General features: G+C 42.3%; 1 protein-coding gene across 5 annotated transcripts in view; it reads right to left on the reverse strand.

The window, feature by feature from the left end:
- col7a1 (collagen, type VII, alpha 1) overlaps positions 1 to 23,801 on the reverse strand; it is a 62,122-nt gene that overhangs the window by 29,441 nt on the left and 8,880 nt on the right. For all 5 annotated transcript variants that reach the window (XM_061687243.1, XM_061687244.1, XM_061687241.1 and 2 more), the window contains exons 13-62: positions 21,451 to 21,567; positions 20,663 to 20,809; positions 20,421 to 20,546; positions 20,183 to 20,329; positions 19,900 to 20,022; positions 17,079 to 17,345; positions 16,854 to 16,997; positions 16,608 to 16,739; positions 16,349 to 16,495; positions 16,129 to 16,254; positions 15,889 to 16,038; positions 14,991 to 15,127; positions 14,741 to 14,867; positions 14,511 to 14,654; positions 14,139 to 14,308; positions 14,019 to 14,060; positions 13,802 to 13,828; positions 13,675 to 13,719; positions 13,047 to 13,166; positions 12,907 to 12,978; positions 12,786 to 12,821; positions 12,657 to 12,710; positions 12,486 to 12,557; positions 11,323 to 11,436; positions 9,640 to 9,666; positions 9,487 to 9,540; positions 9,302 to 9,373; positions 8,465 to 8,524; positions 8,235 to 8,270; positions 8,110 to 8,154; positions 7,559 to 7,594; positions 7,430 to 7,474; positions 7,291 to 7,326; positions 7,121 to 7,156; positions 7,007 to 7,039; positions 6,859 to 6,930; positions 6,704 to 6,760; positions 6,465 to 6,500; positions 6,298 to 6,378; positions 5,161 to 5,196; positions 4,753 to 4,797; positions 4,576 to 4,647; positions 4,416 to 4,460; positions 4,293 to 4,328; positions 4,094 to 4,135; positions 2,967 to 3,047; positions 2,771 to 2,806; positions 2,638 to 2,673; positions 291 to 371; positions 145 to 180 (exon numbers count right to left, since the gene is read on the reverse strand). In XM_061687243.1, the coding sequence (XP_061543227.1) occupies positions 145 to 180; positions 291 to 371; positions 2,638 to 2,673; positions 2,771 to 2,806; positions 2,967 to 3,047; positions 4,094 to 4,135; positions 4,293 to 4,328; positions 4,416 to 4,460; positions 4,576 to 4,647; positions 4,753 to 4,797; positions 5,161 to 5,196; positions 6,298 to 6,378; positions 6,465 to 6,500; positions 6,704 to 6,760; positions 6,859 to 6,930; positions 7,007 to 7,039; positions 7,121 to 7,156; positions 7,291 to 7,326; positions 7,430 to 7,474; positions 7,559 to 7,594; positions 8,110 to 8,154; positions 8,235 to 8,270; positions 8,465 to 8,524; positions 9,302 to 9,373; positions 9,487 to 9,540; positions 9,640 to 9,666; positions 11,323 to 11,436; positions 12,486 to 12,557; positions 12,657 to 12,710; positions 12,786 to 12,821; positions 12,907 to 12,978; positions 13,047 to 13,166; positions 13,675 to 13,719; positions 13,802 to 13,828; positions 14,019 to 14,060; positions 14,139 to 14,308; positions 14,511 to 14,654; positions 14,741 to 14,867; positions 14,991 to 15,127; positions 15,889 to 16,038; positions 16,129 to 16,254; positions 16,349 to 16,495; positions 16,608 to 16,739; positions 16,854 to 16,997; positions 17,079 to 17,345; positions 19,900 to 20,022; positions 20,183 to 20,329; positions 20,421 to 20,546; positions 20,663 to 20,809; positions 21,451 to 21,567 (4,058 nt within the window). The remainder of the gene's footprint in view (positions 1 to 144; positions 181 to 290; positions 372 to 2,637; positions 2,674 to 2,770; positions 2,807 to 2,966; positions 3,048 to 4,093; positions 4,136 to 4,292; positions 4,329 to 4,415; positions 4,461 to 4,575; positions 4,648 to 4,752; positions 4,798 to 5,160; positions 5,197 to 6,297; positions 6,379 to 6,464; positions 6,501 to 6,703; positions 6,761 to 6,858; positions 6,931 to 7,006; positions 7,040 to 7,120; positions 7,157 to 7,290; positions 7,327 to 7,429; positions 7,475 to 7,558; positions 7,595 to 8,109; positions 8,155 to 8,234; positions 8,271 to 8,464; positions 8,525 to 9,301; positions 9,374 to 9,486; positions 9,541 to 9,639; positions 9,667 to 11,322; positions 11,437 to 12,485; positions 12,558 to 12,656; positions 12,711 to 12,785; positions 12,822 to 12,906; positions 12,979 to 13,046; positions 13,167 to 13,674; positions 13,720 to 13,801; positions 13,829 to 14,018; positions 14,061 to 14,138; positions 14,309 to 14,510; positions 14,655 to 14,740; positions 14,868 to 14,990; positions 15,128 to 15,888; positions 16,039 to 16,128; positions 16,255 to 16,348; positions 16,496 to 16,607; positions 16,740 to 16,853; positions 16,998 to 17,078; positions 17,346 to 19,899; positions 20,023 to 20,182; positions 20,330 to 20,420; positions 20,547 to 20,662; positions 20,810 to 21,450; positions 21,568 to 23,801) is intronic.

The following is a 23,801-nucleotide window of genomic DNA, read 5'->3' on the forward strand; positions in this document are numbered from 1 at the left end:
TAGGATGCACATTAGTAGTGCAAGCCCTTGACTTAACGCAATGAATCTAAACAGCGATAAGAACAAGATGTACCTAAAAGTGTTTCTGAAAATTTCTGCTATTCATGTACACAATATAATATGCTGTAATAATGATAAACTCACATCTCTTCCAGGGTCGCCTGATTTCCCAGGATCACCCTGAAAATTTAAGATAGAAAGAAGCACACAAAAAGTATTAGCGGTGGACATGTTCTACCTTGGATAATCTTCAACATACAGCATGTTTGTTGGGTTTGGAGCTCCAGTACCCTCTGACCAGGTGGACCGGCAACACCTGGTTTACCATCCAGACCAGGACGACCATCCAACCCGGAGGCTCCCCTTTCTCCCTGATTATATAGAGAAGTTAAAATTAGAGCCAAATATAGACTCTCTACAGGTCTGAGCCACCAGATAACCTGTCGAATATTATTACATTCTTGGACAGGCTGGCGATTCCAACAATCACCCCCAGACGACAGTTTACAGATAGATAGAGAGATAACAGCAAACATAAGTAATGTGGGCAATCAAATCAATGCAGAGCGGCAAGGCCAGTGGGCCGGATGGGTTTTCAATTGAGACATACACGAAATCTGCTGATAAGCTAGCATCAACCAGTTGTAACATGATTATTATATATATATTTTTTTAAACAGCAACTACCACAAACTCAGGCCATAATTTCAGTACTGGTCAGAAAAGACAAAGACCCTTTATTATGCAGCTCATCCTGTCCAATAAGCTTTTTAAACTGTCACTATAAAATTCTCACAGAAATATTAGCCTCCTTTATGGACAGTGTAGTTTCAACAGTCATCAATCCGGAAAAAACAGGCTTCATTCCAGGTAGTCATTTTATAATATGCATAGATTATTCAATATTTGGTACACTTCGCACTCTGCATTTGAGGAGGTTACAGAAGTGGTTATCTCCATAGATGCCGAAAAAGCATTTGATTGTCTTGAATGGCAGTACCTGTTTTCTGTTTTTGAAAAATGTGCCTTTGGTTCACCATTTCGATCTGGCGGTCGAACCCTTTTCTATAGCCCTTAGAGCAGAAGAGGGTATTGATATATCCCAATAGTGGCAAAGCTCATAAGATGACACAATATGCGGATGTATTGCTTTTGTACATTTCCAACTCAACAGTATTAACACCAAAACTATTTTAATGCCAGACACCTATCAGACTATCTAAGAGCCTACTTTTCCCAACTGGCCGCACAGACGCAGATTAGTCCTAATTTCCATTCAAAATCGAATGCAATATGTTCATATAGCTAGGAATACAAGATGGTAAATTTGGACAAAAACAAGACAAGATTTGGGGAAATGGTCAATTTTACAGATTGTTTTGGGAGGTCGCAGGTCCCATTAATACAGTGAAAATTACACTTTTCTAGGGTTCTTTGTGTGTATCTGATGATCCCCATATTTTTCCCTTCCTTATTCAGCTGCTAACATGGAAAAGTGAATTAATTAGTTTTACACATACATATGAGAATAAGCAGGGACCACACTGGGTTTACTGTATATGGAACCATAATCTAACCCACTGCCAACACTCACATAATCTCTAGCATACAACTGTAGTATACAGTTCACAAACACGTTAAACCTCATTTAGGATTATGCTTGAAGTTTAGGAGACATTTTGATTTAAATCAGTATAGCAAGTATTTCTCAGGCGCAAATAACCCCTTTTTTTTCGAACTGTGGGTTTGAGAATACATTTCAATACTGGCATAGAAATGGTTCAATATTCTCTTTGAAGTGTTTATCTTATTTGAAACACGACAATAACCACGATTTACCCAGCTCACATTACCTTAAATTGCGTCTGATATGTAGGTAGAGAAAAAACGTGATTTACAATATGAGAGGAGACTTGAAGCAAATATCATGGGATAAAACTAAAATGACAAAAGGATTTAAAGGCTTTCTAAAGATATGTGGCAACGTAGTTTGGAACAGTTTGTGTATATACCATGGCTGAATTCAATTTGAAGTTCCCAATCGTCTGCACTACTCAAGAGATAAAGTGTCCAAACTCTTTCCCGCCGCAGATCCTGGTTGTCTGAGGTCTCGTTACGTGCCCATCACAATAGGACATGTTCTGATCATGGTATCTCCAACAATGACTACTAGAAACAGATATTTGATGTATTTTCCAAAATCTGTGTTCAAACTATAGCACCTGACTATCACACAGAAATTGGTCACCATCCAAGGACACCAACAATTCAAACTTATACTTTCACACCTTTGGACAATTTACAGTTTTCACTGAAGATGAGAAGCAAATTTTTGGAATGTGGGAGGAAACCAGAGTACCTGGAGAAACCCACGCAAAGGGAGAATATGCAAACTCCACACAGAAATGCCAGCGCCTGGATTCTAACCCCCAACCTCAGAACTGTGAGGCAAATGTGCTAACCTTTTTTGTTTCTTTTTTTAAAAGCCGGGCGGTGGTAGGGGGATGCATTAATGCATAGTACATGCATACATAGTACATCGGTGTATCCCAATCTGTGTATGGATAGTGTCTATGTTAACAAAATTAAGGTTATAAGAAGTAGAGTTGGGCTCAGTTAGATCGTCGCATTTCAAACCTTCTCTCCAGGCGTTCCTCTTTCTCCACTGTCACCCTGAAAAAGAGGATAAATATAAGTAAGCACAACAAGGACTATATTTTTGTACAGACAAATTTATAAGTAGAGTTGCAGTGACAGAAAGCAAACTCACTCTGGAGCCTGCATGCCCACGTTGTCCCTCAGGACCCTTCGCAGAGAGCAGCGAGGGAACAAGAAGTCATACAGGTTTATCAGTCATGCATAACAAATCAACAGGAAAAAAGTTCACTGTGCATACTGATGCATACACAGACGCGATCAGGAGCTCATGGAAGCGTTTATAAACTGCAAGTAGGAGGCAGACTCACTCTTGGGCCTACAGCTCCAGGATTTCCGGCTTCACCTTTCTGACCGTTGCTGCCGTTCGCGCCTGGATTTCCTGTGTTGCCCTGACAAACACACCAGTAGCATCAACACTTAGTTGGGCCACACAGCAAAGAATTGTATGCGGTCAATTTGTCCTTTTCACATGACAAGGTGATGATGGCTGCTTCAAAAGCATTCCCGATGAAAGCGTGTGACATTGGTCAGACTCTTCAGAGAGAATTCCTTGATGTTTTTCTCTACATATCACATCTGCAAAAGCAGCTGTCAGCAGGTGAAGGATTTCTTGGGTCACGTTGAAAATTATGTTGCCAGTTTTATCCACATTGCCACATATTCTGAATGCTTCAAAGTGGTCCTCAAGCATGACAAGCTGTCCAATTTAAAGTTAAGGATGGCAACTGTCAACTTGGCTGTATTTTCCTCAGAGAGAAGACCCTGTGGGGCAATGGTCTGACTCCAGATCAGAAGGCAACACATTTAAATTATCCATTCATTAATCCATTTTCAACCACTAATCCTGTTCAGAATGAGATGGAGCCAGCTGGATGTGGGCGAGAGGCGGGGTACGCCCTGGACTGATCGGCAGTCAATCAGAGACCATATAAAGACAAACAACGATTCACATCCACTCACATCAAAAGCCAGTTTAGAGTCTACAATTAACCTAACTGTAGGGGGGAGCCAGGAAACCCAGAGAAAACCCACACATGCATGGGGAGCACTTTTCAATGCCACAGAAAGATCAGGTCTGAGATGAAAAGGCAGAACATCTGACACGCACCCCGTTTGAATCATGTCAGGGTCAAATTGAGATTCCTGATAACCTTAATTTGACTGAGTTCATGACCTTCCAGAACAAAACAAAACAAAACTCCTAAATCGCACATAAGTCTTTGCGGTGTTACCATGGCGACTCTGCCCTGCTGGAACCCTTGGCCTCTTTATTCCTGTTACAAGTTCTATTTCTATTTGAATGAAATCTTTAATAGTGACAACATGGTGATATATTTTTTTCTCCCTTTCTCTCTCTTTTTTCAAATGATTAAAATAAGTGTTTAAATATGCAATGTCACTGAAAGCACAGCAGACATCACATCTTTTTACACACCTTCTCCCCTCTCTCGCCTTTCAACTGGCCCTGAATGTCAGCCTGTGGAGGAACATACAGAGATCTTTACAAGCAGTTTAAGAACCAATTTGTTGGGGACATCCGAAAGAAATCATTAAAATATGCAATTGCAATCAATTTTGTAAAACAAATGTTAGTTTGTATTGATGAAAACACAGAGGTATGGAATGTGACATACCAGTTTCCCTGGTGGCCCTGTAGGTCCTTGAATTCCCTTAAAGAAGACAATGAAATTTGTCTGTCTGTATGCAACTACATGTGTCAGTGTATGTAAATGACATGAAACTCGATGAGGACAAACCTGTAGTCCCTTCTCTCCTCTGGGCCCTGTGAGTCCAGGGCTGCCCTGTAAACAAATACAGACCAATCAAGATGCTAAGCAGCTGACCTTGCCCCTGTGGAAAGGCATGCCAACTTATTTAAAAGCTGTCTGCGTGAAGATGCAAAAATGTGGACCTCACATTTCGCCCTGGCTCCCCTGGCTCTCCGACGTCTCCCTTTTCTCCAGACCGCCCTGACTGTCCAGTGAGTCCCTTAGGGCGAAACCATACAAAAGAAAATATAGCCATGCAACAATGTGAAATTCAATATATTTAAAGCCTAAATTCATAACTGTATGAGTCAAAGAAACTTCATACCCTCACTCCTCGTTCTCCGGGCTTCCCCGGAAGTCCTGATTCCCCCTGAGGGAAGATACGGTAACAAACAACATTGAGACACTTCAGCGTGCTGAAGATTATGAGAATGGAGGTCATTATTGTCTCCAATTTGAGTCAAATGCTGTGTCATTGCAATCGATGCCGTGCTCTATTACGTGTGTGATACATAAGCTAATAGCTAGATAGCTTATACCGGTATTAGCTATCTAGCTAGCTATTAGCTAGAAATGCCAACGCAGATAGAATAGATACAAAAGTCACATGGAGACTGTGGCGATAACTTCTACTAGTTTATCACCATGATTAGAGTTTAACTTCTTTACATTCGAACAGACCATGAGAAAAGCAATCGTAAGAGATATCAAGAGAATCAGAGCTCAAACTTACAGGGGTGCCTTCATCCCCCTTCTCCCCTCGTTCTCCCTGTAAAACAAGCATGAATAATACTTTACTTTTTAACATGGATAAAACTAAAAAACACTCAAGTGACTGCAAGAAGCACATACGCACAATGGCTTGTTTCTCTCACATATAAATAGGAGATAATTTATGACCTATAAGAGCATTCTCAGCTTCTCACATTAGACAGTATTTGCTTAGAAATTATTTATTTGTCGAGGCAGATGACTCTTTTCCCAAATCTAATTTACATTTACATTGCAATTCCCTTAGAAATTGTCTGTGGCTGCTTAGAGATGCTGATGCCGTGCTGGCACGAAGAAGACTGTCACGCTAGTGAATACATCACAACATACCTTTGCAAACCACAGATATAATGCAAATATGCAACCGAGGTTCTGACAGCAGCAAGTGCTGCGTTTTGAGTAATCTGATGGGACACTTTCAGTCTATATGATCTTACAATGTGAAAACCACATCACTTCTGTAAAGCCCGCCGCATGTTCACAGATGAGCACAACCGAATGCTACTGAACAGTCGCGCATTGTGCAGGGTTGTGCAACTGGTTTTCATGAGTTGCCAATCATCAGCCAATAGTTTTACTGGAATTTGACAATTTGAATTGGAGCTGAATGGCAATGCATCATCACAGATGTAACGGGCACTCAAAAATTTGATGTTGTATGTTGTTGATCTTTTACAACAAAAAATACGTTTCCACATACCAAGCGAGAACCAGCCGGCCGCCGCCAAGCTGTACCAATGCAGAATACTCAAAGGGGAAAATAAATAGTACCGTTCAGTATTCCCCCGTATGGACGGTGATTTTTTTAGTTTTGCACTCAGGCTACCAACTCTGGGAAAGTTAAATAAAACAAAATATGGCTTTTATGCAGTTGCTGGCTTTCCCCAAATTATCGGAGTGATCGATTTATACAATATACCTCAGTAATGTTTGTTTGCCTCTTCCACAAAAAAAAAAAGCGCAAAACCTTTCATTTTAATACAGGACACGAGCTGTCGGGATGTTTTGTGTGCAAAACCATGGCGGCGACAAGCAGAGGAACTAGTCAGTTGGGTTCGGCCGCATCGGTCGATGCGCGGCGGGCCTGATAAAAAGTCACCTGTTTCCCAGGAAGACCAAGTTTCCCTGGGATTCCCGGCCGCCCGTCCTCTCCACTCTCTCCCGGTTCACCCGGGTTTCCCTAAGGGGCAGTTTCAAGATCAATTTGGCAAGGAGATAATTACAAATAAAGCAGAAAAGCCAAATGAAGCACAATAGGCTCTTCACCTTGGCACCCGGCCTGCCGCTGATACCTGGAGTTCCCTGAGGACAAAGAGAGCACATGTTTTATGCATTGGTGGTTTGGGGCACGACTGAAATATGGCACAAGGGAACACGGAATGAATAATAGAAGATATATTCAGGAATATTTCACAGGCTGTGTAATCGTGATGAAGGCAGAAGAGCGAGTAGATAAAACAGAAATCTCCAGAGTGATGTTATGATGACGGCTGTCTTTCACTCACTGCCTCTCCTCGCTCTCCTTTAGCTCCACTTGTGCCCAAGCCTGACCCCGGAGATCCCTTTCAAGGTTAGAACAAAGGACGTGTCATTGGGATACTTCCTGGTTCTGAGTGCTTATTCTCTTAACTCCAGGCATTAGCACTGCATGGTTACTGACTTTCTCCCCTCTCTGTCCTGGGTCTCCCTTTGTTCCTTTGGTCCCCTCAAAACCAGGCAGCCCCGGCTCTCCCTGGGGAAGACGACCAAAGTAGAGTTCTCAGGGTTTCAAGGTAAAATTGATGATTGTATGAGATGATATCACTTACCTGTTCCCCTTTCTTTCCAATGGGACCAGGAACCTGGAGGATTTTAACACACAGTAAATTCAAGGATCTATGAGACTATTAATTATTCTACTCATTACTTTTCAGAACACTCACACTTCGCCCTGGTTCGCCTCGTGCACCTTCACTTCCCTGAGAACACACAAGTTCTTAAATCTTTTGCTGGGAGACTCATTACATGGGATTATGAGACATTCTGCAGTAGAATCACATTCTACCTGACCCGACCCATCTCGTATGATTACTCCTAATTGAATCAGTCTCACCTTTTCTCCTGCCGCTCCACTGGGCCCTGGGGAACCCTGAGGACAAATGGAAAGACTTAGACACGAGACTCCCAGTAAAAGTCGAGTTATGAAACTAAAAGGGTGATGCCGTTAAAGTACGTGGCGACCAGTTATTCACCCTCAATCCCGGTGGTCCTGGGGCTCCTGGCTTTCCTGGGTCCCCCTAGGAAGACATTCAGAAAATAAAACAATATGAACACTTGGAAATCATAGACTAAACTGTTGTTATAAACAGCATTATGCTTACTCTCTCTCCTGTTTCACCAACAAGTCCTCTTTCTCCCTGGAAGAAACAAATGCAGAGTTGATGCAAAAGGTTCTGGTACAGTGTCACCAATCTCTCCATGTAGCATAAAAATATCATCATTTCAATTTAATCCAACTGTATTTTTTGCATGCAAAAGAGGCATAAATTGCCTGTCACACAAAGCGCTCCTCTAAATTTGGGCAGCTATGAATATAATTTCACACAAAATCTTTGTGTGGTGAAAATAGACATTTATGTGGTCCATAGTCTGGCCAAGATAGTCAATATCATGCTTATCATCATCTTCCACTTCATTTTTGCATCCTTTGTTGTAAACTTTGAAAATCTATTTTCTAAATGTGAATGTCTGTAGACTGTGTTCATACAACCACACAAAATACACTGGAACGTCTGTTTTGATTTTTGGAGTAGCAAAGGTGATTATCTCTATGTGAAAGTCTATTGATTTGTTTTTAAAGGCACACTATATACTGCATGAATAACATAAGCCACTACACGCTTGATTGATTCCTGCTCATATCTCCACTTACCCGGTCTCCCTGCGATCCAGGCTCACCCGACTGGCCTCGATCACCCTATTGGAACAGAGTGTGATAGAGGTCAGCCGTCTCATTAAATGTTACAGCGCATCTCATTTTTCATACCTTTATCGTACCTTACTGCCAATTTCTCCTGGGGGCCCACGAGGACCCTGAAGGACATAACAAGACTCTTAAATGTGTGCAGGCAATCGCCCACAAAGGCTGTTCACCCACGTGTTTGAAGATTAAATAAGTTCAACTAAAAAGCTTGAGAACTCCCATGTATTCTTCCTCTGAGACTGTCAAACCTTTATGTAGCCATGTGACATCAATATTGAGCAAGCTGTTTGTTAGGCTGACCCACCCTGTCACCAGGATCGCCCGGCCTGCCTGTTAGTCCGGGCAGCCCAACAGCACTGTCACCCTGTAAAACGAGAAGCAGGGAACGCATATTGAAAGACTCATTAGTAGAGGACAGTTGCTGAAGAAGAACTGAGAAAGCATTATCTTTTGAGAACGAATAACTCACTTGACGACATAGAGGTGGGGATACGTACGTATTTATCCATTTAACATTACATTATTACCTTGGGCTTTTCTTACCTTATTGTAACAAAATATCAATATGAAACACTTATCTCGGCAAGTGTTTACATTTTCAAACGATCACTTACACGACATTCCGAGGAAATCACTGGGGAGCTCTTGTGGTCCTTGGGGGCCACCTGGTGCCCACAGGCACCACGGTGGTGACCCCTGCTCTAGCCACTGATTGGTCCAATCATTTCGCATCAACAGATTTCAATTTGAAGTATTATCAATAGTGCAAGTGAGGTGCAAGGTGTACTTTATTATATGTAGCTCTGTTGGTTAAGTATCATTTGGAAGGACTGTACAGTATGTCGAATATGACGCCATTATAGCTTTAAAAGCATATTTAACATAATTGAGGAAAGGTTTCAATGACATAATATCTATATAATCATGATTACAACATGTTCAAATTCTAAACTATCTCGTAATGTACAGTAGCCTACATCAATAATTTTCTGAACTACATTTTCCAATTACAGTTTTTCAATGAGAAACGTATGTGTTAAAAGTGTTGATTGCAGCACCGGCCCAAGCAAAGTGATGACAACTTAATACTCAAATGTCTCAGTGACTGTGACTCAGTTACTTATACAGTAAATCAACCTGCCTTGTCCCCTTTCGTCCCCTGTGATCCAGACAGCCCTCTAGGACCTTGCACTCCTGGAGCTCCCGGAGAACCCTGATTATAAAAAGGCAATTAGTGAATGCAAAGTACCAACACCACACATGCATGCAGAATCCATTTGCCAACTAAGTGTGTCAGCACATTGCACAGTGATTGACTGTGCTTACTGGGGAGCCCTTCTCGCCAGCTATGGCCACCCCGCTGCCAACTCCTGGAGGTCCCTAGCAGCACAGAGAGATACGAGTTTAGAGTCATTATGCATGCAGGTTCCTCAGGATATTTCTGCAAGTAGAAGACAAGATGGCAATGGGGTGACTCACCCTCTCTCCAGAGCTGCCCTTGTCTCCCTGCAGAGAGAGAGAGAGAAGAAAGCTGAACATTGTTGTCAGGCTGGACTCTCATAAAGGCTATGAGGTGGATGTTTCATTTACATGACTTGTAACTTGTACCCTAACCAGAATCTAACATATTTCTGAGTCTGTGTCTATGTGCCTTGCGACTGACTGACTAGCAGTCCAGTGTGTGGTTTGCCTTTCACCCGAAGAGAGCTAGGATAGGTACCCTGCGACCCTGAACAGGATAAGCGGTATTGAAAACGGATGGACAATTCTCCAAATTAAAAAACAATGGTCAAACTGTTGACTGACTTTAATGTTGGTTTGCTGGAGTTTGAATGAAGAACAAAAAACTCAGTTTAATGCCATGGATGGATGGGTGGATGGATGGATGGATGGATGGTTATTTAATGCATATACTGTATATAATCTAAATACAGTAGAATATTTGGAGAACAAAGTTATACAATGTATTGCGGCTCAATGCTACCACCATGTGTGCTACTGTGAAATTGCATTCTGCAAACTCGTTTTTAAGTGCCTGCACAGCTGTCAAGTGTTTACTGTGCATCCAAGCATGCCAAGGGTCCTTAATACTCTCTCTCCATAACTTTAAATACACATTTGTAGAACAAATAATAAAACTCCTATTATTTTCATGTTTGTTTTCATTATCATGATCACATTAGGAGGAAAATTTTGTTGTTTTTTCTAAACATAAAGACCATTTTTTTGACCATTTGGATCCAAAACATTATCCCAGGCCAGGCAATGAAGAAAGAGACAAATGATTTGATAGGTGCAATAATGAGGACAATTAAATCTCATTCTAAGGTCTTCAGAAGCATTAAAACACATCTAATTATAAGTGTAAATTTAAAAATGGTAATTAATGTAAATTTTTAGCAATGGTTTCTGCCTTTTGTGGGGTTCTCTGTGAGTACTCTGGCTTCCAACAGTCTAAAAACATGAAGGTTTACTAACAACTACATTTCCCATTGGTGCAAAAAAGAAAAGAGAAGGACTACAGGATACATCATTCTGAGAGGTGTTTAAAATATTTTGCCACAGTCATTTAGTTAAATATAATCCACAAAATAGGCCCCACGGTGGACAACTGGTTAGAACCTCTGCCTCACAGTTCTGAGGACTGGGGTTCAATCCCCGTCCCCGCCTGTGTGGAGTTTGCATGTTCTCCCCGTGCCTGTGTGGGTTTTCTCCGGGCACTCCGGTTGCCTCCCACATCCCAAAAAACATGCATGGTAGGTTAATTGACGACTCTAAATTGCCCGTAGGTGTGAATGTGAGTGCAAATGGTTATTTGTTTGTATGTGCCCTGCGATTGGCTGGCAACCAGTTCAGGGTGTACCCCGCCTCCTGCCCGATGATAGCTGGGATAGGCTCCAGCACGCCCGCGACCCCAGTGAGGAGAAGCGGCTCAGAAAATGGATGGATGGATGGATAATCCACAAAATAATGCTTGAATAAGGTATAATGTAGTTTTTGATACAGCTCTTGTACTGGATCTCATCAGATTCTGTTGGCGGGTGTATTTATTGTGGCTAGTGTATTTTAAAGTGTGTATAGAAATTTTACATCATGCATACATAAGCTTTTGTTTTGACTAGTGAACAATGAACGAAATGCAACGAAGGGTGAGGTCCAAACCTTGATGGAGAGTCCTGGCGTTCCTGGTAGCCCTGGGCGACCATCCTGCCCTGGTATACCTGGTTGTCCTGAAGTACCTTTAGCACCGTCGCTGCCTGGCCGACCGGGGGTCCCCTGAATTGGCAGTATTAAAATGTAATTTCATTTGATCTTCGGCCAGAGTTTAACCAAATGTAATACTGATTTACATATTTCCTTCTATCACCTGCGGTGTAGTTAAAGTTGAGATAAATTCATATTAATGTGAAACCAGTTGATTTGGTCTCGATAGCCATATCGATATTGGTCATTTTCATATAACAATCAAAAACGATAAATACAGAGCCCACTGAATTTCCTTTTGAAAATAAAATATTTGAATTATTAGCAGTTCTTATCCATCAAAAGGTCATAATTGTTTAGTAAAAATAATATTTTTAAAACTTTCAATGCCAAAATATCTTTACCATTAGGTGTCTGAAATGAAGATTCAGAATTTACAACATGTTTTCTGAAGATGCTAGTTACATGTTTTGGATAGATAGGATTTTTCTCCTGTTGCTTAATATGCCTTTTCCATGAAAACTAACACAAATGCATCTTAGTGTCTTCAGAGTTCAGAGTTTTGGTTCTTTTATAAATGGTCCTTCTTTGTCACCCAAGCTGTCTTTACCATAAATGCCAATGGAAAAAGCCTCATTATGCTGTTGCTGAGGGATCTGTAAGATGAAGTGCCAGGATGAGGCAGACCTTTTGCATTCACACAATAGCAGACAGCAAAATAAACTGTGTTGTTTCTGAGATATGAATGAATATGTATGAATTTGTGAGAACTATTGCATGCCTTTACCCTTATTACGATTGTATCAAGACAAGAGTGTAATGGGTTTAATGAGTTATTAGGATCATTTATTCACTTGTATCCGCAGGGATTGAAAGGCAACGTGTAAATTGTGCAACTAACGTGATTTTTATGAAGCTGTTTATGCCTTTACCATTATGTTCTTTTGTCTTTACCGTTATAAAAAGTGTATTTCAATGGGCCACCACCATTTGCTCTGTCAATAAGGATTTCTTTGACTGTGAATGACCAAAATCTTTAATAATCAATAACTTTATTATCAAATGATATGAAAATGACCCATATATTGACTGTAAAACATTCATGTGTGATTTCTTCTTACAGGTATTCCTAGGATGCCTGGTTCTCCCTTCCTCCCTGGAAAAACTCCTCCCGATGTAGATCCTGGCTCTCCCTGAAACATGAGTAAGGTACGTACCAGGAACAGATTCTCACACAGTTTTCACATGCACATCTCTTTTATTTGAGTTGGAGGGCTCATAACGCAGCTCACCCTTTCTCCTCTATCTCCCTTTGGTCCTTGTGACCCTGTCACACCGGGTTCACCCTAAAGCGGAAGAAAATATGTTTAGAATAATGCTTTGTAGGAGTAGAAAGCATCTTTGAGTTGAGGATGACTTACTTGGCTTCCTCTGACACCAAGTAGACCCTGTGAACCCTACATAACATGGCAAATCATTATCACTTTGATAGAACATCATGTGCTGAATGAATAGATTTCTTATTCTGGTTCCTCTGCTTACAGGAAGTCCTGTATTTCCCGGGGGACCTGGTCTCCCTGGTAGACCTGGATTTCCATCAATACCGGGAAACCCCTAAAAACATTTAATGGTTAGATCAGTCCAGATTGGCAAGATACTGAATATGTTTTAGGTCTACTCACTCTCTCCCCCTTATCGCCTTTTGCCCCCAATGAGGGTTCAATAGGGACGGCAGGCCCTGGTAGACCTGGACGCCCTTCAGGACCCCTCGGACCTTCTCTTCCGGGAAAACCATCCCGACCCTATGACACAAACACACGCGCATGCAAGTGCACATGCACACATACAAAGACACTTTGTTGGTGTGAAAAATAACCTCACAGTAGTGCCTTAAGATACGAGTTTAATATTTTCTGTGACCACGCGTGTTAACTCAAAACACTCGTATGGTATTGAAATGAACAAATGCTATTCCGTTTCAACCTCCCAAACAAAACCTTAAAGAATTTTGTAATGTGTTTTTTTTTTTTTTAAATAACAAAAATAGCACTCTCTAATATTCTACATTATTAAACAAATACTGTAGACTTTAGAGGATTTGTTTTCTCAATTCTTTTTTATTTTATTATGTTTTTTTTTAACCAACCCTGAAAATGCTTTTTGGTGGTTTATCCCTACTTATTCCAGAATTTTGGCGGATCATACTAAGAGCTGTTTCTAATATTTTGGTTTACAATATGGAAGAGGCGGGATACAGAACTTAATGTTGTGCCATGTGAATGTAATAGTTAATATTGGCCAATGACTTACAGGGTCTCCTTGCCGCCCATCGACACCGTCTCTGCCTCTCTCACCCTGAGGAATATAACAAATAATGGTGCATAAAGATGAAAAACAAAGTATAACAAGATGCTGAAAAAAAGAAACTGGACTTCACCTTCTCTCCACGATCTCCTTTCGCTCCCTATTAAAATAAAAACAAAAACAAGAACAAGAAGTCAAGTCATGAGGAACACAGAGAAGGAACAAAACCCCCCATTGTTTGTCTGAAAGTCCTACGATGTTCTGTTTGCTCAATTTGTAATACATGGAAGCCGAGCTTATGATTGTAATGACAAATGCTGTAATAAAATCTCAAACTGAAGGGGACTCACCTGTGGACACTGAACACTACACGGTTCTGGACCTGGGATTCCCTAAACACACAAACACCAGGCTAAAGATAATGTGAGATAAAATACACACAACTACGATGAATTAAGAGAAATTCCCACCCCTGGTATTCTGGCAATACCGCAAAGCAAGTCTGCCAGACCAGTATGTAGCGCGTCCAACTGGGAGGCATCGCGCACATATAGAATGTTCTGTGTGCTGCCGTCTGTCACTGCTTGCCGCAGTTCCTCGGTATTTGCCTGATCTACACCGACTGCCAACACGGTCACACCTGCAGAACACCCCCAAAATACATGATTTTTATGAATGGAAGCTAATCACAAAGTATGCGACATGTTCATGTCCACAACACTTGTCAAACAATACATCAAACTTGTAGTGGTGCAGCTACACCACTTTACAAACATGCTCAACAGAAAATCACCGTGTCTCAACTATAAATCAACTTTGAATTATGATTGCTCAATTCTCACCTGTTGCTCGGAGGTTTGAAGCTGCAAGTGTGAGGTTGTCCACAGATTTTTTGTCAGCAATGATGACAACAACCCCGGGTACCCTTGGCCTCCTTCCAGCTGAGGTGGTCAGAAGATACTGTGTGGCGAAATTCACTGCCTGGCCTGCAGAGGAAAATAGACCACATCCAAGTGACCAACAACTCTATGAAAATGTTCTTGTAGATTTTCTTTTTTTCTTAAAAACTGACCAATGTTGTTTCCGGGACTTTCACCGAAGGGTGTTGACTGGATTTCTTGGAGCAGGGTGTCTAATCTGCTGTGACGATTGAGTTGGAACCAGATTTTGGGTCTATAACCATACACAACAACCCCCACCTGCCACGAGCAGAAAACAAAACATCGATATAAACTGTTCATCATCAGAAAATAAAGACACCAGAAGATCTGTTTAACGCATGATTTGATAGTGTTTTCTTTTTATCTGTTTAGTTTATGTACCTGTGAGTCGCGCACTCCAATAGTGTTGAATGAACCAACTGCACTTGTGAGAAGAGCATGCAAAGGTCCGGCAAGGTTAGTCCGATCAGTAGATGCGGGCACGAGAAAGACCACATCCAGACGTCCACCGAGACACACTGTGGACACAGAAAGTTTCCATATAACTACTCTCAATTCTAAAGGAGTGGAGGGCATTAAGCAAGAACACACACTTTTGTGTTGTCTTCTTTCTGTGACATTGTCACACAGGAACATCAGTTCTCTGTTAACCAGTCAGAAGAATGAATTGTATGTCGAGCTCTGTCCTTTCGATACTTTATTGCTGATAGAAGGATGGCAAAAAGTGGTACAGTATGGATTTTGGTAGCTGTAGTGTAGTGTAGTTTCATCCATCCATCCATACATCCATTCTCAGCCCCGCTTGTCCTGTAGGGGGGCGCGGAGTGCAGGAGACTAGCTGACTTAGGGCGAAAGCCGGACTACACCCTGAACTTGTCGCCAGTCAGTCGCAGGGCACATATAGACATGGAAAACCATTCGCACCACCACTGAGTGGGAACTGAACCCATGCTGCCCCACCGCATTCAGGCAAATGTACCACTACACCATCAGTGACGCAAAATATTCAACATATCCATAATAAACACAGGGAAACACCAAGTGCGCAGTGGACTATATTGGCTTTGTCATTTTATTCCATGTATGGTAGAGGAGAAGTTAAATCAAACATCTTGAAGAGTGCAATACACAAGGTCTTTTGATTAACAGGGAGAATGTTGGGGAACATGAACTTCACGATTATACAATTGAATCTGATTACATTGTCGATGCGTACCCAATGTATATCGAAAGGCCATACCAAGTACTGTATATGAAAAAGTACACGTTTAAGCCTTACCAGTGCGTTCAGTGGCAAAGCTCTCTCTTCCCAGTCCACTTTCAAAAGTGGGCTGTATGCTAAAGCGGTATTGATGGCCCAGACGAAGCCCAGTCACCTGGTAAGAACTGGAAGAGTCAGGCAGTGTGACGGATAAGCCTGGACTCCGGTCTAAAAAATGTCAGGTTACAATCAGTGGACTGCACAAGCGAGCGTATCAGCGAATCGACAAAAACAGTGATGCCAAACAACAAGTATTACCCGTTTCCTTTCTCCAGCGCAGAAAATACCCTCGGACCCCTGGTAAGGGCTGCCAGCTCAGCCGCACAGAATTCTGAGTAACGTCTGCTACTCTTAATTCTGTGGTTGGGAGGGAAGTTGCACCAGCTTCAAGCAGAGATTCAGCAAATTAGGAAGGGTAAGGCTCAAGAGGAAACGCCAGTGAACTGTATATAGCAGCTGCACTTTAAACAGAACTTACGCGTGGTGACTCGGACAGACACTGGCGTTCCTTCACGGCTCTGAATTAAAGCCATGACCTTCACCACATACTGGGCTCCGGGATCCAGTCGATCCAAATCCACGACGGTCACGTCCCCACCCACCAACTGACTTGTCTCCTCGCCACCTACAGCCAAACAGTGAGTTAGAGACTGGACACCTAAATATTTGTCACAGAGCTCTGATTTACTGTATTAAAAAGCAAAGGAATCTGTGAACTCAGTGAGTGCAAGACCAACCATCTGCTCTTTTCCATGACACCCGATAGGCCGTTGCTCCTCGTACGCCAACCCAAGACACTCTGACAACCTCCCCTGGGTTCTCCTGGACTTGGAGCGACGTCACCGTGCCGACAGACGACTGATCGGGTTCTGCGGCATCACACAGTGAAGGTATTTCAAATCTTTTTTACATGTGTATTCATGTCTACAACGCACCTGTAATATTCAGCGCAACATACTGTAAATTTAAATGCAGTTTAGCACCTGTTCTGACACTAAGGGACCCGGGACTTCCCTCTCGAGAGCCACTCAGAGCAGACACAAACACGCTGTAAATAGTGTCTGACTGGAGGCTGTCGATGGTGAAGGAAGAGACATCAGCTGCGACATTCCGAGTTGTTTCCACTCCTGCGTCAAATCACAAACAAAACAAAAATATTTTGTATTTATTTGGAGTGCTATACGTTTCTTGCTCAAACAGTCTCTTACCATCATCACTGCGCCATCTGATCTTATAGCCAGTTGCCCTTAAGGAGGGTGACCATTCTAGGCGTATCCTATGAGGTGAGACGTCAACTACGCGAAGGCCATAAACCGTCCCACTATGTGGGTTAGTCCGAGAGGACAGCGTCAAGGCCTCCCCGACACGGCCGTTTACTATGGCCGCCACACCGAACACCAGCGCCTCATCGGGCTGCAGGCCGTCTATCGTAAAGACAGAGGCTTCTGGCCCCACATCACGAGACAGCTCTCCACCTGATGCACAAAACAACAGGAAAACAGACACATAAAAAGAAAACATCTGTCACGAAGGAATATGAAAAAAATCCCACTTCAAGTATTTAAAGAGTAACAAGAATCATATTGTGATACTGCGATTTAAAGGCAAATTATTTCTGCAAGTCACTGGCAACCAGTCCAGGGTGGGCCCTGCCTGTTGCCCAAAGTCAGAGGATCAAGCTCACCCGTGACTATAATGAGGAGGACAAAATGGATGGATGGATTTATTTGTTACATTAATTATATACAACAGCATTTTATTAAGCATTTTCCCATCCCTGCAGAGCAGTAGGCAGCAACTACGTATTTCACAAAACCAACGCATTTCCAATAAACGATAAACATAATGTATAGCCACACAAGTCACAACTGTATAGGTCAGAGCCTTGCATTTTTTTTTTTTTCTGAACTGCTAAATATCTTGGAAAATACTGTATGTTCATCTGTTTCAGAAGTGTCAAATTGTTTGCTCTAACCAAGCAGAGAACACAACTCAATTTGGTTGAAACTAGTAAAACAGTAAATACTGTAAATGATAATCAAAAATTAAAAGTAAACCATAGGAAAGGAAGAATAGTGATGAATTTATCACGAAAGAAACGTTGTCGGAAAGAGATCGTTTCAGTGTTTGGTGGGTACAAGGCACCTTTTCTTGATCACATAACAATTGGACTCTGGAGCAATACAAAAAAGGGTCATGAGCATTGACGAGTCCATACTGTAGTGACTCTGACCCTGTTGCCAGAACCTCCCCCACCTAGATCAACTGCATTCTTCCAAGCGCCCCTGCTGTGAGACTGCCCCCAAGGAGACGCCTCGTGGGCCCTAAACTAATTCACATCTACGCTCGAAGTCTGAACTCCCAAGCATCAAAGGCCAGATGTTTCCACCGGACCACCTGTCTGTGAATCAGGAAAAATTGCTGGGACAAGGCGACACCCGCTGGTGTCGAGAGGAACTGCAGTCATACCGGGGGGTGGGGGGTGCGGAACTCTCATTTGATGTTTAACCAAGGGTAAATGTCTGTTTTGATATTTCACAAACTCTGCTGAACTATTCCAAATGTATGCCTTTGATGTCTGTGTAAGTGTGTCAACTTTACAAACGCAGCTGTGAGATTTTGAGAATTGTTTGTCTAGATTGGACTCCAAGCTGCATGAAATGTGATTTGAATCATAAGCAGTTGATTTGCCAAAACTCAATTATAAACATTCTAATGTGCTTGAGCACTGAGTAAAGAGAGTACCAAGTTGAGGTTATTTCATATTAATATATGATTTTAAACCCGGTTTATCAAATTTGTAGACAAGATTCAAGCTGATGGGTGTGGTCTTTTCCCTCCCTCTTCGCCTTACTCCTGGCGCTCGTGTGTTTTCTCTCGCTTGTGTTTTTTCCCCCCTCTCCTCTTGTCTTGCTGGCAGCTTGTCAGCCGGGGTGGCCCACCGCCAGCCCTCCCCTTCAGTCTCCTTGCTTCTGAGACGCAAAGTACTGAAATTACTCGCTTCAGACAAAATCTCAACTTTGTCCTCTCTCTCTCTCTCTCTCTCTCTCCTGTCCGCACTGGATGCAGCAAACACTCACGTTCCCAACTTTAGTCCAACACACGATGTTCTATTTCCCTTTTCGTGTGCCTATTTTCCTTCTTTTTAATCATTATTTGTGTTATTTTCTTTCTTTAGTTAGACCCCTTTGTGTGTTTCCCTCTAGATCCCTTGTAGATATCATGAAATATGCTATAAAATTCCACTCTTGGTCATATTTTGTGTGTTCCGAGTTTAAGTAAACCTCTGTCATCTATCCATCCATCCATTTTCTGAGCCGCTTCACCTAACTAGGGTCGCAGGCGTGCTGGAGCCTATCCCAGCTATCTTCGGGCAGGAGGTGGGGTACACCCTGAACTGGTCGCCAGCCAATCGCAGGGCACATACAAACAAACAACCATTCGCACTCACATTAACACCTACGGGCAATTTAGAGTCTCCAATTAATGCATGTTTTTGGGATGTGGGAGGAAACCGCAGTGCCCGGAGAAAACCCACGCAGGCATGGGGAGAACATGCAAACTCCACACAGGGGGGGCCGGGGATTGAACCCCGGTCCTCAGAACTGTGAGGCAGATGCTCTAACCAGTCGCCCACCGTGCCGCCCTCTGTCATCGAGAACTCAAAATTTCATACGGTGTAGCAATCTTCAGATTACGAGACTGATAAAAAGGTTTCTCATCACTTTCCCTAAAATTTATCCACATAAAAAGTGACGTGGTGCCCCTTTGCTAGATAAAATTTATTTGAGTTTAACAATTAAACTTAAAATTATGCTAAACCGGAAGTAATGCAAGCGTCACTTCTGGCTTATTCTTTTCTTCTAAATTACTAAATTTTTGATGTAACCCATATATGCTACAATACCATCATGTCTAGTGCCAAGTAAACTTAAGAAAATGGGCCCATTCAGCAATCCAAGCCATGAATAAACGCTTGCCGTATTAAGCTATAGTCAGGCAGTGTACATTTAATTAATTAACACTTACTATTGCCTTGTCTCCATGTAATCCTGTAACCTGTCGCTCCATTGACACCTGTCCAGGCTATTCGAATTCTCCGGCTGTTTGCCTGTGCCACTCTGAGGTTTGACACTCTGCCAATGCCTTGCTCTGAAATGAAATACGCACCAGGCAAACAGAAAAAGGTTGGGAACCACTAATTAGATTTTTAGCTCCTTAGAAGAAAAGGGAAGGTTCATAAGAAACAGCAATGTAAAGGAGTGACAATTTATGAAAGGACTGAAGGTATGCATGTCACAACATGACCCACCTGGTCTGACAAAGACACTGACTGGCTCCCCTTCATTGTCTCCCGCCAGTGGTGTGACACTCACATCGTAGGAAACTCCCCCAATCAGGTCTCGGAGGTCAAGAGTCGTCTGATTACCGGGGAGAATCTGAACATTTTGTAATCCCACTAACAGGATAAGAAACAGTGGAGCTTTAAAACATATTATCCAGACACTAAACAACATATAATTATTGAAATTGACAATAAATCAGTGTACCCTCAGGGCTTTGGATAATGATGCGGTACTGTGTGGCCCCAGATACACCAGTCCAGCCAAGTCTCACCGTACTGCCTAAATACTCCAAGACTCTCAGGTTGGACACCCTCCCCACTGGCTGCACTTCTGTAATTCCAGCATTAGAACGGTTAATAAAACCCCATGCAGAACTTTGCGGAATTTAACCCACCAATTAAAAGTAATTTTGGCATTAAATAAGTGACGAGCTGACTGTCACTAACCTCGGGATGTGGTGGAGATCAGTGTGGCCTCCTCACGACCCTCAAACAGCGTGTACAGGGTGATAAGGTATTCTGTGTTGGGTTGAAGCCCAGTAAGCTCGTATTTGCTGGTGCTCCTGGGTAAAGACAAGGTCTGTGGACGGCCACCTGGAGACAGATGAGCAGTTTTTGGAATGTAACCGCTGTTCTAAAAAGAGGTAGAACCAAGTAGCTTGTAATACTAGCACATCATTAATATGCAGTTGAATTACTTTTCCATCCATCCATTATCTGAGCCGCTTATCCTCACAAGGGTCGCGGGAGTGCTGGAGCCTATCCCAGCTATCATCGGGCAGGAGGCGGGGTACACCCTGAACTGGTTGCCAGCCAATTGCAGGGCACACATAAACAAACAACCATTTACACTCACATTCACACCTACGGGCAATTTAGAGTCTTCAATCAAACTACCACGCATGTTTTTGGGATGTAGGAGGAAACCAGAGTACCAGGAGAAAACCCACGCAGGCACGGGGAGAACATGCAAACTCCACACAGGGGGGGCCGGGGATTGAACCCCTGTCCTCAGAACTGTGAGGCAGACGCTCTAACCAGTCGTCCACCATGCCGCCTGAATTACTTTTAATTATGTTTAATTAGGTTATTATTCTGGAAAGTCTGAATATTTGTATGCATCTGGATTGCATCCCAATTAGAATATGAAAATGTACCTAATTAAATGTCCTGTGAATATATAACAAATACGATATTAAAACGACTTTACTGCGTGTGACCAATCAACAACGGACCTTCACCCGCCCGCCACTCCAGGCGGTACCCCTGAGACGAGGGAATGATTCTCCAGGTGAGGCGGATGGAGGAGGGGCTGGTGATGGCTGCATTGAGGACTTGTTGCAGCTGGCGCTCTGAAGAAAACATCAGTTATTGAATATGTACAGTGCCACTTGTAGCATCGCTGATATTATTCCATCACCTGTAATGGACAATGATTCACTAATAATGATGAGAAAGCCACACTCATTGTTAATTGTATTTACTGAAATTCAATTTACACTCTGTTCAGTTTCCTGCTTCAGATTTCATAGTGACAAATATACCTCTATACCGGTCAGTCCTTACTGAAAAAGCTCTGTTCGAGTCTCAAGACTGCAGGTGTACTGAATGAAGTTTGTGAGGCGGTTCTGTCTGTTGGGCAAACGAGTCACGTACATTCTGATGAAAAATCAAATGGAAGGATGCAAATCCAGTCTTTCATTGTTTACAACAAAATTACTCATATTCTATTGTTTTGAATAGATAATAAAATTACGTTCACAGGATATCAACTGATTTCGATAATTGGTGATGATTTTGATACAAAAACGTGAGCAGCTATGGGTTTATTTTTTGTCAACCATATTAAGGTACTTTACACATTCATGGGATCTGCTGATGAAGGACGAGCATTGACAATGTTTTTTATACTTTCTCACTTGCCCTAGAATTTTAGGATTGGGTCCTATTTAGCTTTAGATGAAGGGATTTATTGTTAAGTTATTGGATCCAAGAATATTTGTCTTTGGCCTTGCGCAACTGAGTAGACAAAAACAAAACAAAATAAAATTTAAAAAATGTCAAATCAAAGAAAGTGTGATCCATTTGACCCAACCCATCATCAAGACTCGTAATAGTTCCAAAGAGGGAAGCGACCAAGATGATCTTAGAAAACACATTTTTGTCATTTTGTTTTTGTTGACTTTGTTTTGATTTGCTTTAGTTTTTCTTTTGTCATCCTTTTCCTGTGTCCCTTGTCAATGTTATTGTCTTGTCTTGCTCATCAGGTTTTTGTTTCCACCTGTTCTCATCAGCCCTGTCTCTCATGTCTACCAATCAGCTCCTTCCAGCCACTCGTGTCTTGTCCAGCTGCTTCTTGTTGTCTCGTCAGTTTGCTTGCATAGTGGAACCCTTAGAAAACGGACCCCGATCCAATGGATATCGGATAAAACGGACCCTCGGGACTGAACAATGTGTCCAAAAATAGTTGCCTTTTGTCACTTAAATTGCTGTTGCCAAAGTCTGTTAGTTCCAGAATTGCCCGCTGTTGTTAAATGGCGCTGTGGCGCAATGCAGGTAGAGAATGGGACTGACATATTTCCGGGTCACAGCTATATAATATGACTAAATCCAATTCCAAAAGATGTGTCTCCCTTGCCTACGTGGTGGCCATGTTGAATGTGGGGCATTGACGTGGCGGCCATGTCAAGGCGGTTATATCTATTGTCTATTGTGCACAGAACACTGCGCAGAGAGAGAGAGCGGCATGGCTGCAGTGTTAAATCTGAGGAATACAAAACTGTGGAGTCTGTGGAGTTTGGATCATGCTATTTTTGGTACAGTAACATTTTCAGGGCATTGAGGGGATGAGCCGTTAAGCCGCCTGGCCGAGAGGCCATTGTCCGTCCGCCAGAGTCATTGGGTGGAAACTCCCTCATTGATATTCCATTCAGTTGTGAAGTGGTTGTGGAGTTACCCAACAGTCAAGGAGGCTGTGCTGTTTGTGGACGCAGCAGAATTATTGAGTTTCTTTAGCATGGACAAAAGGAATTGAAAGTAGGCGATTAGCAGGTGATTTTACAACTGAATGGAATTCAACTAATTTAGTGTTAAGTGTTCCATGATCCTTTTTTGCCTTTTTTTGTTTTTGAGAGTAAATACCTTTTTGAAACTGCTGCACTCCTGCCTTGCCTCCCGCTTCTGGACCCTCCACATTTTGCCTCCATACCAACACAATGAAAATCTAATCTTGACAAGTCTATTATTATATTGTTTGTATATACACAATATGCTGGTTTTAACAATAGTAAAGGCAGCAAGCACACAATGGAAAAACAGTGGGCAACTTTTCTAACCCCCACAGAAACTGGGCCAGAGATTGAGAGTATGTCTGTAACATTATGTGAGTGTTGTGAACAATTCCTTCTTTGGAAGTAGGAGTAAGGACAATCAGTGACTCAACCTTTAGACAAAATCAAGACAGGATACCATATGGGCATTAGTCACACGAGGCAGATGGTGTGCATATGTAATGACCGTAGGTGTAGAAATGTTTTGTTAACAGAATTAATTTGTAACGTAGTTTTACCACAGCAATCGAACAAAC

The sequence above is a fragment of the Phycodurus eques genome, chromosome 10 (assembly GCF_024500275.1).
Source record: "Phycodurus eques isolate BA_2022a chromosome 10, UOR_Pequ_1.1, whole genome shotgun sequence".
Classification (NCBI taxonomy): domain Eukaryota; kingdom Metazoa; phylum Chordata; class Actinopteri; order Syngnathiformes; family Syngnathidae; genus Phycodurus; species Phycodurus eques.